General features: G+C 36.0%; 1 protein-coding gene across 3 annotated transcripts in view; it reads right to left on the minus strand.

The window, feature by feature from the left end:
- PCDH9 (protocadherin 9) overlaps positions 1-14,197 on the minus strand; it is an 892,769-nt gene that overhangs the window by 314,251 nt on the left and 564,321 nt on the right. For 2 of the 3 annotated variants that reach the window (XM_034665277.1, XM_034665276.1), the window contains one exon: positions 260-506. In XM_034665277.1, coding sequence (XP_034521168.1) covers positions 291-506 — 216 coding nt within the window. In that variant the 3' untranslated portion in view covers positions 260-290. Of the gene's footprint in view, positions 1-259; positions 507-14,197 lie in introns of those variants that run through there. The other variant, XM_002913049.4, reaches the window with a different exon arrangement.

A 14,197-nucleotide genomic window follows, 5' to 3' on the forward strand; every position in this document is an offset into this window, starting at 1 on the left:
AAACATATCCAAAATTGACACAGACAAAAAAAGTAAACCCCAAAATCATTATCACCCAACTCCGCACTTATTTTAATCAAGAATTTTATCTTTTTTTTTTCTTTTTGTCGGAGTCTTCATTGGAAAACATCATTCCACAGAACAAGCAGAGTAGACCTGATATGTTTTGAATACGGCAACAAGAAAGCCAGCAAAAACCAACCGAATGTCCATTTACTTGATCCCCCGAAATCACTGTTAAAACTCCAGTGCACACAACAGAAAACCAGAACTCCAAACGGTCACAGTTTTTAAGGGGACTCACCAGAGTTGGGGTCAGAGTTGCCATCTGCTTCGGTCCTCTTGTCCGGAGAAGCCTGGTCGTAGAATTCGTCCTGTGGCTGAACCAGAGGAAGAGGGTGTGAGATCAGGGTGCCACTACCCACCGGCTCGTGGTCTCCTAGACCACTGTCACTGCAGCTTTCCTGGGAGCCATCGGGGAGGTGAAACGTAACGCGGCGCTGCGACTACAAAGAAGACCACAGGACACTCCAATTAACACTCCTCCCAGATAAAAGGGGCGCGGCGGAACACAAAATCAAAACAACTTTCAATACGTGATACAATGTAAAAGCAAAACAAATAAAACTTGGAACAAAGCTGGGAATGAAATTTATCATTTGCTATTTACTATATAATGTCTAACCTGCAAAACACAAGAAAGAATTTCGGTCTTATTTAATTGAAGAACAAAAAAGACACTAACGGGAAACCTTTGAAAATTATAGCAAGAAAAGCATAAAAAGAATATACTAGTAGTCAGAGTTTAAAAAAAATATTGAAATAAGCAGAAATATGCAAATATTTGTTCCCTAGATCTGAATAAATACATAGATAATGTGACATTCCATTTCTTTTCAATGAACAGGCATTTTGTTTATTTCATGATTTTACGGTAGTTTTTGCAAAGAAGTCATTATTGCCCACTGGCTCAGATATTACTACCAGCCATTGGTTATAGAACATCCCAATAGAAAGATGTTTGGAATATTATTTTGGCATCTATTTGTACAATGTCACTATCAGAAGTGACCTAAAATATGTATATGGGTACTTCAATAAATTTTAGTGTTTTAATAAAACAAAAGTATACATTCCAGCACAGATTGCTGCCTAGTACTCTTGGTAAATGTTCTTTTAGCTGATGTAATCCAGGAGATATGAGAATATTTACAGCTGTGTGGGGTAGAGATTTATGACTTATGGAATTATATGACAGTAGTAAATTTGTGCTATATGTCTGAGTGCACCTAATTTTCATTCTGCTTTAACAGTCAAAAGACCTTTCAATATCATGCCACATGTGACCACTTTTACTCATATTTAAGAAAATTATGAATATATAAATAATAAAGTATATAAAATACAAATGTGTAATGTATAATCACTTTATAATACCTAAAACTTGCGTGTTTTGCCAAGAGGCAATTTATAGATTGTATCCATTCCTAGAAAAAAGAATTCAGTGAGACACAAAATGCTATCGATAGATATACTGCCACTCTATAAATGCATTTTTATAGACAACAATAGAACATTGCCTATTTCCTATGAGTCACTGGTTCAAATCCAGCTCAGAGTCATAATGGAGAAGAGCTGATACCACTTTATTGCTGTTCAATGACCTGTGTGAAATGATTTGATAGTTCAGTACATTTTTAATGAACTGATGCCGACATCACATAAACTATAATCATAAATGGTGCTAATTGAGTCTATTGTAGCACACTTCACCTTCATGCACAACTATCTCATTCCCCCATCAATCGATTTTGAAACGTGCCTAGGTGAGTGCTCCAAAATATGCAGGCTAAACTTGAATATCTGGATCGTATTTCTCCTCGAACAGGAAGGAAAATGCTACCATTTTTATTAACTACAGTGTTTCCTCTCTCATGTGAATTTAACCTTTTAGAGAAAAGCAGTAATGTAAATATTTTTGCTTCTGTCTCAATATGCCCTTAATTCGTCAGTATCCTTTTGTGATACGCACAGCATTAAGGTCAATGACCAGGCTGCCCATTATACATGACAGTCAAATATAGTTTTTAAAATGACTGGCCTACTAAAAAGTCTGTAGTTTCAGTGATTAAAGTAACTTTGGTATTATCTCTGGAGGAATACCTCTTAGTTATAACTCAGGTGAGTGAAAAGGAAGTCAAATACAAGAGAAAGACAATGGGACAAATTATTCTTCAGTCTGTACAAAGCATTTCCAGAGGCCTCATAAGCCATTATGAGCTATACATTCCTTAGACAGAAGAAAAAAGGAAAATCTGCATCTATGATATTCTTCTAAGCATAATTAATATTGCTTTAATTACTGTATATGTTTTTCTCCTAAGAAACATGAATCCACAGCCCCAGTAGCACTTGAACCCAGCAGTTCTCACACAACAGCCATTAGAACTAGGATTTATTGAGCACCTACTGCTACATAGCTTGGCACTATGATTTCACTGAGAATAAGAAAAATATTTTTTTCAAAACTATTTCAACTACAACTAATTAGATTCCATCTCATATATATTATACTACGATATTCCTTCACCGCCTTGTAAGTGAGAATATGCAAAGATAGAAAACTGATGTAATTTGTTTGCAGTAAGACTGTAAATTAGAGTGGTACGATGCTTAAACTACGGTGGTTTGTGGAAACATTTCCTAATTATTTGACTCAAAGATGTTTAAGTTTTAAGTGGCAAAACTGTGCACAGTTTATCAGTCTAATGGGAGACTGGGGTGGTGGGGCATATGGACTAAGAATTGGAACACAGATATATGGTATGAAGCAAATTGATCAAGCAAACCAATCTTTATCATTGTAATGACCGATGCCAAGTACAACAATGTCTGAAATATCAAGGTAGATATAAAGAAAGAATCTGAAGAAATTGAAATGCAGGAAAATGAGGACCCATGAGGTGTTAAGAAACAGCAGTTACAGGTGTCAGCAAGGATTCAACAGATTTGTTCAGATGTGGCAGAAGAACCCCAGGTGAGGCAGCCAGAACCAGATCTCTCGGCTAGGAGCCCTTGCCCTGCAGAGACTGGCCCAGGGCAAGTGACTATCTCTTTGAATGAGTTCCTGGCTTTGTAAAATGGGGAAGATTGTGCCTTCACCAGAGGAGTTGTTAAGGCTCAAGCAGATAAAATAAGAAGCATTGTTGATGCATTGTATTTGACACATAGTAGGTACTCAACAAAAGGTAGTTATCATTCTTGAAATTTACAGCTGCACATTCTCTTTTATTCTCCGGGGCTATCAGTGTTTAGCTAGTTTTAAGGATGTGAGTCCTGGGACGCCTGGGTGGCTCAGTCCTTTAATCGTCTGCCATTAGCTCAGGTTATGATCTCAGGGCCCTGCTCAGCAGGGAGCCTGCTTCTCCCTCTTCCTCTGTCATCTCTCTCGCTCTCACTCTCTCTCAAATAAATAAAATCTTTTTAAAAAATGTGATTCCTTCACACCAGGAAAAAAAAAATATATATATATATATAGTTCTTTTGTAAGGGAACTGCCTGGACACCATAGTCTTGGCATGTCTCCCAAAGTGCCTGTAGATCATGACAGCTCAGAGCCTTTCTGAGGGGAAGCTGTTTTGGTGCAAGCAGCAGATGAAGATGGACAGTTTAGAATACATGATTTCTCCTCTGAGAAAGTGAAGGTTTTCCCATTATCCTTTCAAGAAACCTGTAATTGTTTGCATATTTGAAGAGAGAAAGAGGGATAAGCTTTCTTACTGCCTCTGGGAATGTTGCTTCTGGGTTATCCCCATGGAAATATACCCAATTTGTGTTATAAATACAGTCAAGCCCTGCCTGACTGAATTGGGACAACATATGTTATCATGAGACTACTTCAGACTTTCCAAAGCCTCTGTACTTTTGTTTTCCTAAAATCTCTCTCTTACCCATTCCGTTTTCTCCCGCGGTAAACATTACTATTATTATTGGTTATGTCTTGTTAACGGTTTGAATGTCACATTTGTTTATCTGATTTATCACTAACAAGTTAGCTCTAGGTCCCTGGCTGCCCTGAGAAGGAATGAGATGGGAACCAGTAACTACTAAGGCTGCTTCATGTTATTTTATCTCAGGGCTGCTGATATGAATTCTAACCATGCACAACTTTTCATCAGAAATTCTGTACTCTACACAAGCATAAAAGACCATGCATACAAATATAGATTCAGGATGCTGCAAGTCGGGAGATGGCACACTGGTTTAATTTAAGAAACACTGCCAAACACTTTTACTATATTTTTTCTTGCAGGTTAGTAGAAAGGAAAGAGAGGGAAAATTCAAGAAGCTCAGGGAAGATACACATGTTCCTGCATTGAGCGCTGTTCTTCAAGAGTTACTAAAAGAACTCTGAGTCACCTAAGAAATCTCAATCATTGCTTGAATGCTTCTTTTGTGTGTTTTTACTGGTACAGCATATTATTCACCAATGAAAGACTCACATTCAAGTCTACAATCCCAGTCCCACTATCCTCCAGGGATTCCTATGTGCAAAGATTTGGTGGTCAAGTTCATTCCATCTTTGCATAAAATAGCAAAAAGACAGAAATTGGTATTTAATTAATAAATTATATATAATACAATTGAACAAATCACAATACTTAACATTTTATTAATGTTTACTGATATTGAAAATATAATCTATAGTTAAGTGTATAAATCAGGTTAGTATTTTACTTAGTTGAATTACATTTGTTAATGTGCTTTTTGTGTGAATATGCATAAGTTAAGATCTGAATATGGATACACTGTTTAAAGTGGTAATGTCTGGTCACAGAATATGGTATTTTAAAATGTCATTATTTTGACCACATCAAAATTAGTATGGATTATCTTGGCAATAGTAAAACACATCCTAATATTTACGTATTCCCCTTCATTGGGAATAGAAAAAGTCTAGTAGATAGGAGGTGGGCTTTCTGTTGAGCTAAGGAATGCCAAACAATCCTACTATCCATGCTCTGCTGTTCTAACTTCTATTCTTGACTTTATCTACTTAGGATTTTTAATCATTGCAGTTAAAAATTCTTGTCTTCTCCTCAAATCACAAAATAACAACATGAATTTGGCACACTAAGCCCATTATTACAAGACAAATAAATTTACTAGTTAATAACTGACACTTAAAATAATTATTCTAAAATTATACATGGATATTGTAGGGGAAAAGTGCTTTGCAATTGTTCAAATATGGTTTCATTTGTGCAGAATTCCTTTAATATTTTTTCAAGGAAATGGTCCTAACTCTGATTTAGTTCTTTTAACCACATTTAAGAAATATTGATGTATCATTCATCTCTCTAATCCCTAAACAGTATACATACACACACAAACACAAACTGCCAGAAATTACTTACGATGAAGTAAAAAACAAAAATGGTGCCAAAGTTCCACATGTGAACTTTTTTTGCTTTACCTCAGCATTAAATCCAATGAATATATGCTTTTTGTTTACTTGAAATAATATTTTCCTATTTATCAATATTTTCCTATTTATCTCCTCTCAAAGTAGCGAAGGAAATCATTCCAAAGAGGGTTCAGAGAAAACTGGAGACTGGAAACTGCAGTTTAAAACAAACATTTCTAATAATATTAATTGGAGACATTTTGACCTTTCCTAGTTTTAAGTGAACGTATTTTAATTGAGATTTAAAAAATAACAGTTATGAAGATAGTCTTAGGTTGCAAGCTCTGAGAAGAGGAATTTTTAAATGACTGTATGGTACATGCTGGATGGCTGGTTAGTAAAAGCATACCCTGCATGCCCCCACTAATCACTATCTTGAAAATGTACAGATCCTGTCCTCCCTTTATATTCCCATCAAGCAGAATATATAGAGAAATATGTTCAGGGTTTGAGGTCAGGGGCTGCTGGGGTCACAACCTGGAGCTTCACTTTTGTAACAAGGCCTCAATATCCTTGGAATGTTCTAGCCCTGCAACGATGGAGTGGCTACAGATACTTGCTAGGCTAGCAGCTACAATATAAAGGCTTGCTGCATGCAGACTTCAGCATGGGATGCTTCTTCCTGTTTGCTGCCCCTGGACTCCCTGTGTGTAAGTTCCCCCAATCAACCTACAACTTGATTACTATCTCTAGGTCTTCTCCTCAGCCTTACCAGACCATCATCCACCCTTCGTTTTGAGTCCGCTGGGGTGCAGCTACACAATGACAAAAGAACACATTTTCAACTAAAACTACCGATTCAATTCAACAGGAAGTTCCTCAACAGTTTCTTGTCATCTAAAATCAATACACTTTTATCCTCTTAATAAAATCCAGAATTGAGTGAGACTCATGGTAAATTAGAAAGTAAGGTAAACGGGACCCCAAAAGCGATCTGTAGTTAGAAGTTTAATTTGCTATTGCTCATTACTTGTAGGCTCAACTAAAGGACACTAATAATAATACACACATGTTCTTTTTCATTCATGTTTGAGAGATGAGGTCCAAAGTGGTAAGTCAAGAAAATATTTCTAGATTTACGGCTGAGGCAAATTACTAGTAATTATGAGTAAAATGAGCCCGTTATCAAAAACAAGGAATAGTTTTGAAGGACAAAATCATAAGGAACTTTTTTGACTGGTGATAAATGTTTAGAGTACAGAATTATTTTATAATGAGTCATTTTATGATTTGTAACTGGCAAATTGAGTCATTCTCCTCTCCTGTTTATTGGGAGTACATATGATAAAATGGTTCTACTAATGTAGACTTTATTTATCCTAGCTGCAAATTACTTAGAGATTTTCTATCTATTTTAATGTTACTTTTTTTTTTCAGATGAGGAAATAAGGTAAAGTGACTTGTCTATGTAGGTTGCAGTGGAAACCAGAACCCTCATTTTCTGACTTTCAACAGGAAGCACTGCTCATTCTTTCACCCTTCTGTTTAATAAATAATTGTTGAGCACCCACTATATGCTAGACACTATTCTGGCTGCTAAGAATAAGATGGTGAACAAGACAAAAACTATATCCCACAACTTCCCAAAAAGTCAAAATTTCATTAAGCTAGTTTCTATCAGTTCTGATGATGTTTTTGGCCAGCAGCTTTTAAAATGTGATTTCCTTCTAATTCTTGCAAACTCTGCAGACTTAGGCAAGGTCAGTGCATGAATGGGAGACCTTCACTAATTAACAATAGCCAAGGGAGAAAAAAAGAGAATGCAGGGGAGTGCTTTCTGAGTTCATGCCAAAATAATCCCTAGATCTGTTGCCATCCTTGGATTGGAATTCATTGCCAATTCATGAAAATAAAAAACAAAAAGGCTAAAAGAGTAACTGAGACTGTTAGAGAAGGCTATTCCTGACTCAAATACAGAATCATTGTTAACTCTGAATATCCTTAAACAATTCCTTTTCATCTCCAGGTAGATAGAGAAATGTTAACAACCTCAAATAAGAATTGATGAAATCAAACTCATCAGCTTTTTCTGAGGAACATATACACTTGCCATTTTATGAGCTTATAATGAATATTTACTGGATGAAGATGATTTAGCCAGAATTGAACCAGGAACTCTAAAGAGGAAGTGGTAGAAATGAAGTATCACGATCTAGCTGCCGAAGGTGATTTCCGTGGGAAAAGTTCTCTGTCTCCCCAGCAAGAAGTTTACTGCCTTATTTTAAAAGTAGCAAAATGAAACACAATAACAATCCACTAACGGTCAGTCTTTTCCTTCTTCCTACCTTCAATGTTTACATCTTAAAGTATCTGAAGACAAATGGGTAGGTTCGGCTGGTGTTTGAGAAAGATGTGTAACAAATTCCCTGACCATAGGTGATGAATGTAAAGGTGTCAGCAACTTTAAAATGACTTTTTTTATTCTGACTGATATCAATGTTATCTATAGATAGGACGAGGGTGTGGATGATTACTGACCATATAAAGTTGAGTAGCATTTTCAGGGGAAATGGTGAGTGTTCTTCTATACTCTACCTACTGCTCATTAACTAGTTGGTTACCTGCAGCCAAGCCACTGCTTCATTTCAGGACAGATGTGTCAACTTTTGTTTGACCTTCATTACTCAACTGTATATTTAGTTGAGGAAACTTGTTCCAGTGTGCATGGGGAACCCACATTAACTTCAACTTAGCCTGTTTAGTTTGTAGTCTTATTATGAAATGACCCTCAAAGTAAGGACCTATGGTGCTTTATAAATAAAGTGCATTGAATAACCCTTAGAAGTGCCTACGGCTGAAAGACTCATATTAATATAACATGCGGTGAAATTTTTAATAGAATTTTATTTTTATTTCCTTTTGATCTCAGTATGATTTGTGAGAAAGGTAGATCACATTTCTCATCATGTGCAAAAACAGTTGGCAGCTTCAAGAATAAAAGTAAATTCTTTGTACTCTTTTTGGGTGTAAACTTGGTGCTGGAATTTAAATATTAGGAAAAAACATAAAACAGGAATCTCCTCCTTACATCAAAAGGGTTTGAATCAACTTTCCTCTTTGGTTTGGTGACATGACCCCACCCTTAAATTTCCTTTGGGGTCCCAGGCAAGTAGAGAGGATTAAGAATTGTCAGCGTTGTNAATACACACATGTTCTTTTTCATTCATGTTTGAGAGATGAGGTCCAAAGTGGTAAGTCAAGAAAAGATTTCTAGATTTACGGCTGAGGCAAATTACTAGTAATTATGAGTAAAATGAGCCCGTTATCAAAAACAAGGAATAGTTTTGAAGGACAAAATCATAAGGAACTTTTTTGACTGGTGATAAATGTTTAGAGTACAGAATTATTTTATAATGAGTCATTTTATGATTTGTAACTGGCAAATTGAGTCATTCTCCTCTCCTGTTTATTGGGAGTACATATGATAAAATGGTTCTACTAATGTAGACTTTATTTATCCTAGCTGCAAATTACTTAGAGATTTTCTATCTATTTTAATGTTACTTTTTTTTTTCAGATGAGGAAATAAGGTAAAGTGACTTGTCTATGTAGGTTGCAGTGGAAACCAGAACCCTCATTTTCTGACTTTCAACAGGAAGCACTGCTCATTCTTTCACCCTTCTGTTTAATAAATAATTGTTGAGCACCCACTATATGCTAGACACTATTCTGGCTGCTAAGAATAAGATGGTGAACAAGACAAAAGCTATATCCCACAACTTCCCAAAAAGTCAAAATTTCATTAAGCTAGTTTCTATCAGTTCTGATGATGTTTTTGGCCAGCAGCTTTTAAAATGTGATTTCCTTCTAATTCTTGCAAACTCTGCAGACTTAGGCAAGGTCAGCGCATGAATGGGAGACCTTCACTAATTAACAATAGCCAAGGGAGAAAAAAAGAGAATGCAGGGGAGTGCTTTCTGAGTTCATGCCAAAATAATCCCTAGATCTGTTGCCATCCTTGGATTGGAATTCATTGCCAATTCATGAAAATAAAAAATAAAAAGGCTAAAAGAGTAACTGAGACTGTTAGAGAAGGCTATTCCTGACTCAAATACAGAATCATTGTTAACTCTGAATATCCTTAAACAATTCCTTTTCGTCTCCAGGTAGATAGAGAAATGTTAACAACCTCAAATAAGAATTGATGAAATCAAACTCATCAGGTTTTTCTGAGGAACATATACACTTGACATTTTATGAGCTTATAATGAATATTTACTGGATGAAGATGATTTAGCCAGAATTGAACCAGGAACTCTAAAGAGGAAGTGGTAGAAATGAAGTATCACGATCTAGCTGCCGAAGGTGATTTCCGTGGGAAAAGTTCTCTGTCTCCCCAGCAAGAAGTTTACTGCCTTATTTTAAAAGTAGCAAAATGAAACACAATAACAATCCACTAACGGTCAGTCTTTTCCTTCTTCCTACCTTCAATGTTTACATCTTAAAGTATCTGAAGACAAATGGGTAGGTTCGGCTGGTGTTTGAGAAAGATGTGTAACAAATTCCCTGACCATAGGTGATGAATGTAAAGGTGTCAGCAACTTTAAAATGACTTTTTTTATTCTGACTGATATCAATGTTATCTATAGATAGGACGAGAGTGTGGATGATTACTGACCATATAAAGTTGAGTAGCATTTTCAGGGGAAATGGTGAGTGTTCTTCTATACTCTACCTACTGCTCATTAACTAGTTGGTTACCTGCAGCCAAGCCACTGCTTCATTTCAGGACAGATGTGTCAACTTTTGTTTGACCTTCATTACTCAACTGTATATTTAGTTGAGGAAACTTGTTCCAGTGTGCATGGGGAACCCACATTAACTTCAACTTAGCCTGTTTAGTTTGTAGTCTTATTATGAAATGACCCTCAAAGTAAGGACCTATGGTGCTTTATAAATAAAGTGCATTGAATAACCCTTAGAAGTGCCTACGGCTGAAAGACTCATATTAATATAACATGCGGTGAAATTTTTAATAGAATTTTATTTTTATTTCCTTTTGATCTCAGTATGATTTGTGAGAAAGGTAGATCACATTTCTCATCATGTGCAAAAACAGTTGGCAGCTTCAAGAATAAAAGTAAATTCTTTGTACTCTTTTTGGGTGTAAACTTGGTGCTGGAATTTAAATATTAGGAAAAAACATAAAACAGGAATCTCCTCCTTACATCAAAAGGGTTTGAATCAACTTTCCTCTTTGGTTTGGTGACATGACCCCACCCTTAAATTTCCTTTGGGGTCCCAGGCAAGTAGAGAGGATTAAGAATTGTCAGCGTTGTGGGTTATTTTGCTTCTTATATTCTTATTTAGTTCCTGCTATCAGAAACAACCTCAACCTATTTCTCACAGTTAAGTTTTGCCCAGTAGGAATGCAGCACTTTATCTGAGCATACAAAATATAAAATGACTACATTAAACAGGAGCAGCTGCTCCTGAATCTGCAAGCTGAATTTTTGCATCTATAAATTATATGTACAGAAATAGGGAAGAAACGACTCAGCAAGAGTCCTTTCCAATTTGGTTTTCTAGTATAAACAAATCCATGTGACAAAGTAAGTTACCCTTAACACATTTACAAAATCAGCATACATAATAGTTACAGCAATTTAATTAGAAATTACATGAAGCTATCACTGTTATTAAGTANACCAGAACCCTCATTTTCTGACTTTCAACAGGAAGCACTGCTCATTCTTTCACCCTTCTGTTTAATAAATAATTGTTGAGCACCCACTATATGCTAGACACTATTCTGGCTGCTAAGAATAAGATGGTGAACAAGACAAAAGCTATATCCCACAACTTCCCAAAAAGTCAAAATTTCATTAAGCTAGTTTCTATCAGTTCTGATGATGTTTTTGGCCAGCAGCTTTTAAAATGTGATTTCCTTCTAATTCTTGCAAACTCTGCAGACTTAGGCAAGGTCAGCGCATGAATGGGAGACCTTCACTAATTAACAATAGCCAAGGGAGAAAAAAAGAGAATGCAGGGGAGTGCTTTCTGAGTTCATGCCAAAATAATCCCTAGATCTGTTGCCATCCTTGGATTGGAATTCATTGCCAATTCATGAAAATAAAAAATAAAAAGGCTAAAAGAGTAACTGAGACTGTTAGAGAAGGCTATTCCTGACTCAAATACAGAATCATTGTTAACTCTGAATATCCTTAAACAATTCCTTTTCGTCTCCAGGTAGATAGAGAAATGTTAACAACCTCAAATAAGAATTGATGAAATCAAACTCATCAGGTTTTTCTGAGGAACATATACACTTGACATTTTATGAGCTTATAATGAATATTTACTGGATGAAGATGATTTAGCCAGAATTGAACCAGGAACTCTAAAGAGGAAGTGGTAGAAATGAAGTATCACGATCTAGCTGCCGAAGGTGATTTCCGTGGGAAAAGTTCTCTGTCTCCCCAGCAAGAAGTTTACTGCCTTATTTTAAAAGTAGCAAAATGAAACACAATAACAATCCACTAACGGTCAGTCTTTTCCTTCTTCCTACCTTCAATGTTTACATCTTAAAGTATCTGAAGACAAATGGGTAGGTTCGGCTGGTGTTTGAGAAAGATGTGTAACAAATTCCCTGACCATAGGTGATGAATGTAAAGGTGTCAGCAACTTTAAAATGACTTTTTTTATTCTGACTGATATCAATGTTATCTATAGATAGGACGAGAGTGTGGATGATTACTGACCATATAAAGTTGAGTAGCATTTTCAGGGGAAATGGTGAGTGTTCTTCTATACTCTACCTACTGCTCATTAACTAGTTGGTTACCTGCAGCCAAGCCACTGCTTCATTTCAGGACAGATGTGTCAACTTTTGTTTGACCTTCATTACTCAACTGTATATTTAGTTGAGGAAACTTGTTCCAGTGTGCATGGGGAACCCACATTAACTTCAACTTAGCCTGTTTAGTTTGTAGTCTTATTATGAAATGACCCTCAAAGTAAGGACCTATGGTGCTTTATAAATAAAGTGCATTGAATAACCCTTAGAAGTGCCTACGGCTGAAAGACTCATATTAATATAACATGCGGTGAAATTTTTAATAGAATTTTATTTTTATTTCCTTTTGATCTCAGTATGATTTGTGAGAAAGGTAGATCACATTTCTCATCATGTGCAAAAACAGTTGGCAGCTTCAAGAATAAAAGTAAATTCTTTGTACTGTTTTTGGGTGTAAACTTGGTGCTGGAATTTAAATATTAGGAAAAAACATAAAACAGGAATCTCCTCCTTACATCAAAAGGGTTTGAATCAACTTTCCTCTTTGGTTTGGTGACATGACCCCACCCTTAAATTTCCTTTGGGGTCCCAGGCAAGTAGAGAGGATTAAGAATTGTCAGCGTTGTGGGTTATTTTGCTTCTTATATTCTTATTTAGTTCCTGCTATCAGAAACAACCTCAACCTATTTCTCACAGTTAAGTTTTGCCCAGTAGGAATGCAGCACTTTATCTGAGCATACAAAATATAAAATGACTACATTAAACAGGAGCAGCTGCTCCTGAATCTGCAAGCTGAATTTTTGCATCTATAAATTATATGTACAGAAATAGGGAAGAAACGACTCAGCAAGAGTCCTTTCCAATTTGGTTTTCTAGTATAAACAAATCCATGTGACAAAGTAAGTTACCCTTAACACATTTACAAAATCAGCATACATAATAGTTACAGCAATTTAATTAGAAATTACATGAAGCTATCACTGTTATTAAGTAAAAATATAGAACCCGTTGACACAGCATTGGTCTTTAACAAAAAGTGAGTCTTTCTTGGAATAATAAAAAAATCACTAAAAAATAATGTGTCAAATCTGTAGGTACTGATAACAGAAATAGAGTCTGATTTAGTGTCTAAAATTCAAGAATTTATCTTATGTAATTTTAGCAGAATTAACAAAAGAGATAATGGGCATCTCCCTAGCATTTCTGTTAATAATTCTCAATATAAAATAAGACTTGTAAAACCAAAGTAGGCCATATTTACTTTAAGTAAGTAGTATCTTTTTAGGAGGTAGCCCTAATTTTATAATTAACCTCAGACCATGGGCATTTGTCTCAGAAAAGAGTTTAAGCACGCACCCACAGCCATACCCACCCCCCCACACACATAAACACATAAATGCACACTTAATAAACTTCCCTTGTGTATTGCCGAATACGCACAAAATCATAATTACCTAGTAAGAATAAAAACTAGTAATTCAAGGTTTTAGAGAACAGATCATGTTATTCTATGTTAGACAAAATAGAGGGGTGGAAGAAACCACCTGTATAAATCCTCCAAGAAATACTATTACTATACAATAAGGTTGCTTAAAAGTCCTCATGAAGGATTGTAATTTACACCTAAAATGTGGTATAATTTGTTTCAATTGATCTCGTGTTGCACACGGCAGTTTGATGTTATTTATTTCATTTTTTGGTCTTATTTTGTAGGATAATAAGGAAGAATGTTAAAACTCTTTAGAAGCAGTGAAGGAGTAAAAAGTTCTCTGAAGGGTGCACCTGGGTGGGCTCAGTCAGCTAAGCAGCCAGATCTTGATTTTGGCTTAGGTCCTGGTCTCAGGGCTGTGAGATCAAGCCTGCCTCAGACTCTGTGCTGAGCATGCAGCCTGCCTGAGAGTCTGTCCCTCTCCCTCCCTCTGCCCCCTCTCCCTCACACACCTGTGCGCACAGGAGCTCTCCCTCTCTCTCTTTCTCAAAGAAAAAAAAAAAAA

Source organism: Ailuropoda melanoleuca, chromosome 7 (genome assembly GCF_002007445.2).
Source record: "Ailuropoda melanoleuca isolate Jingjing chromosome 7, ASM200744v2, whole genome shotgun sequence".
Lineage (NCBI taxonomy): Eukaryota > Metazoa > Chordata > Mammalia > Carnivora > Ursidae > Ailuropoda > Ailuropoda melanoleuca.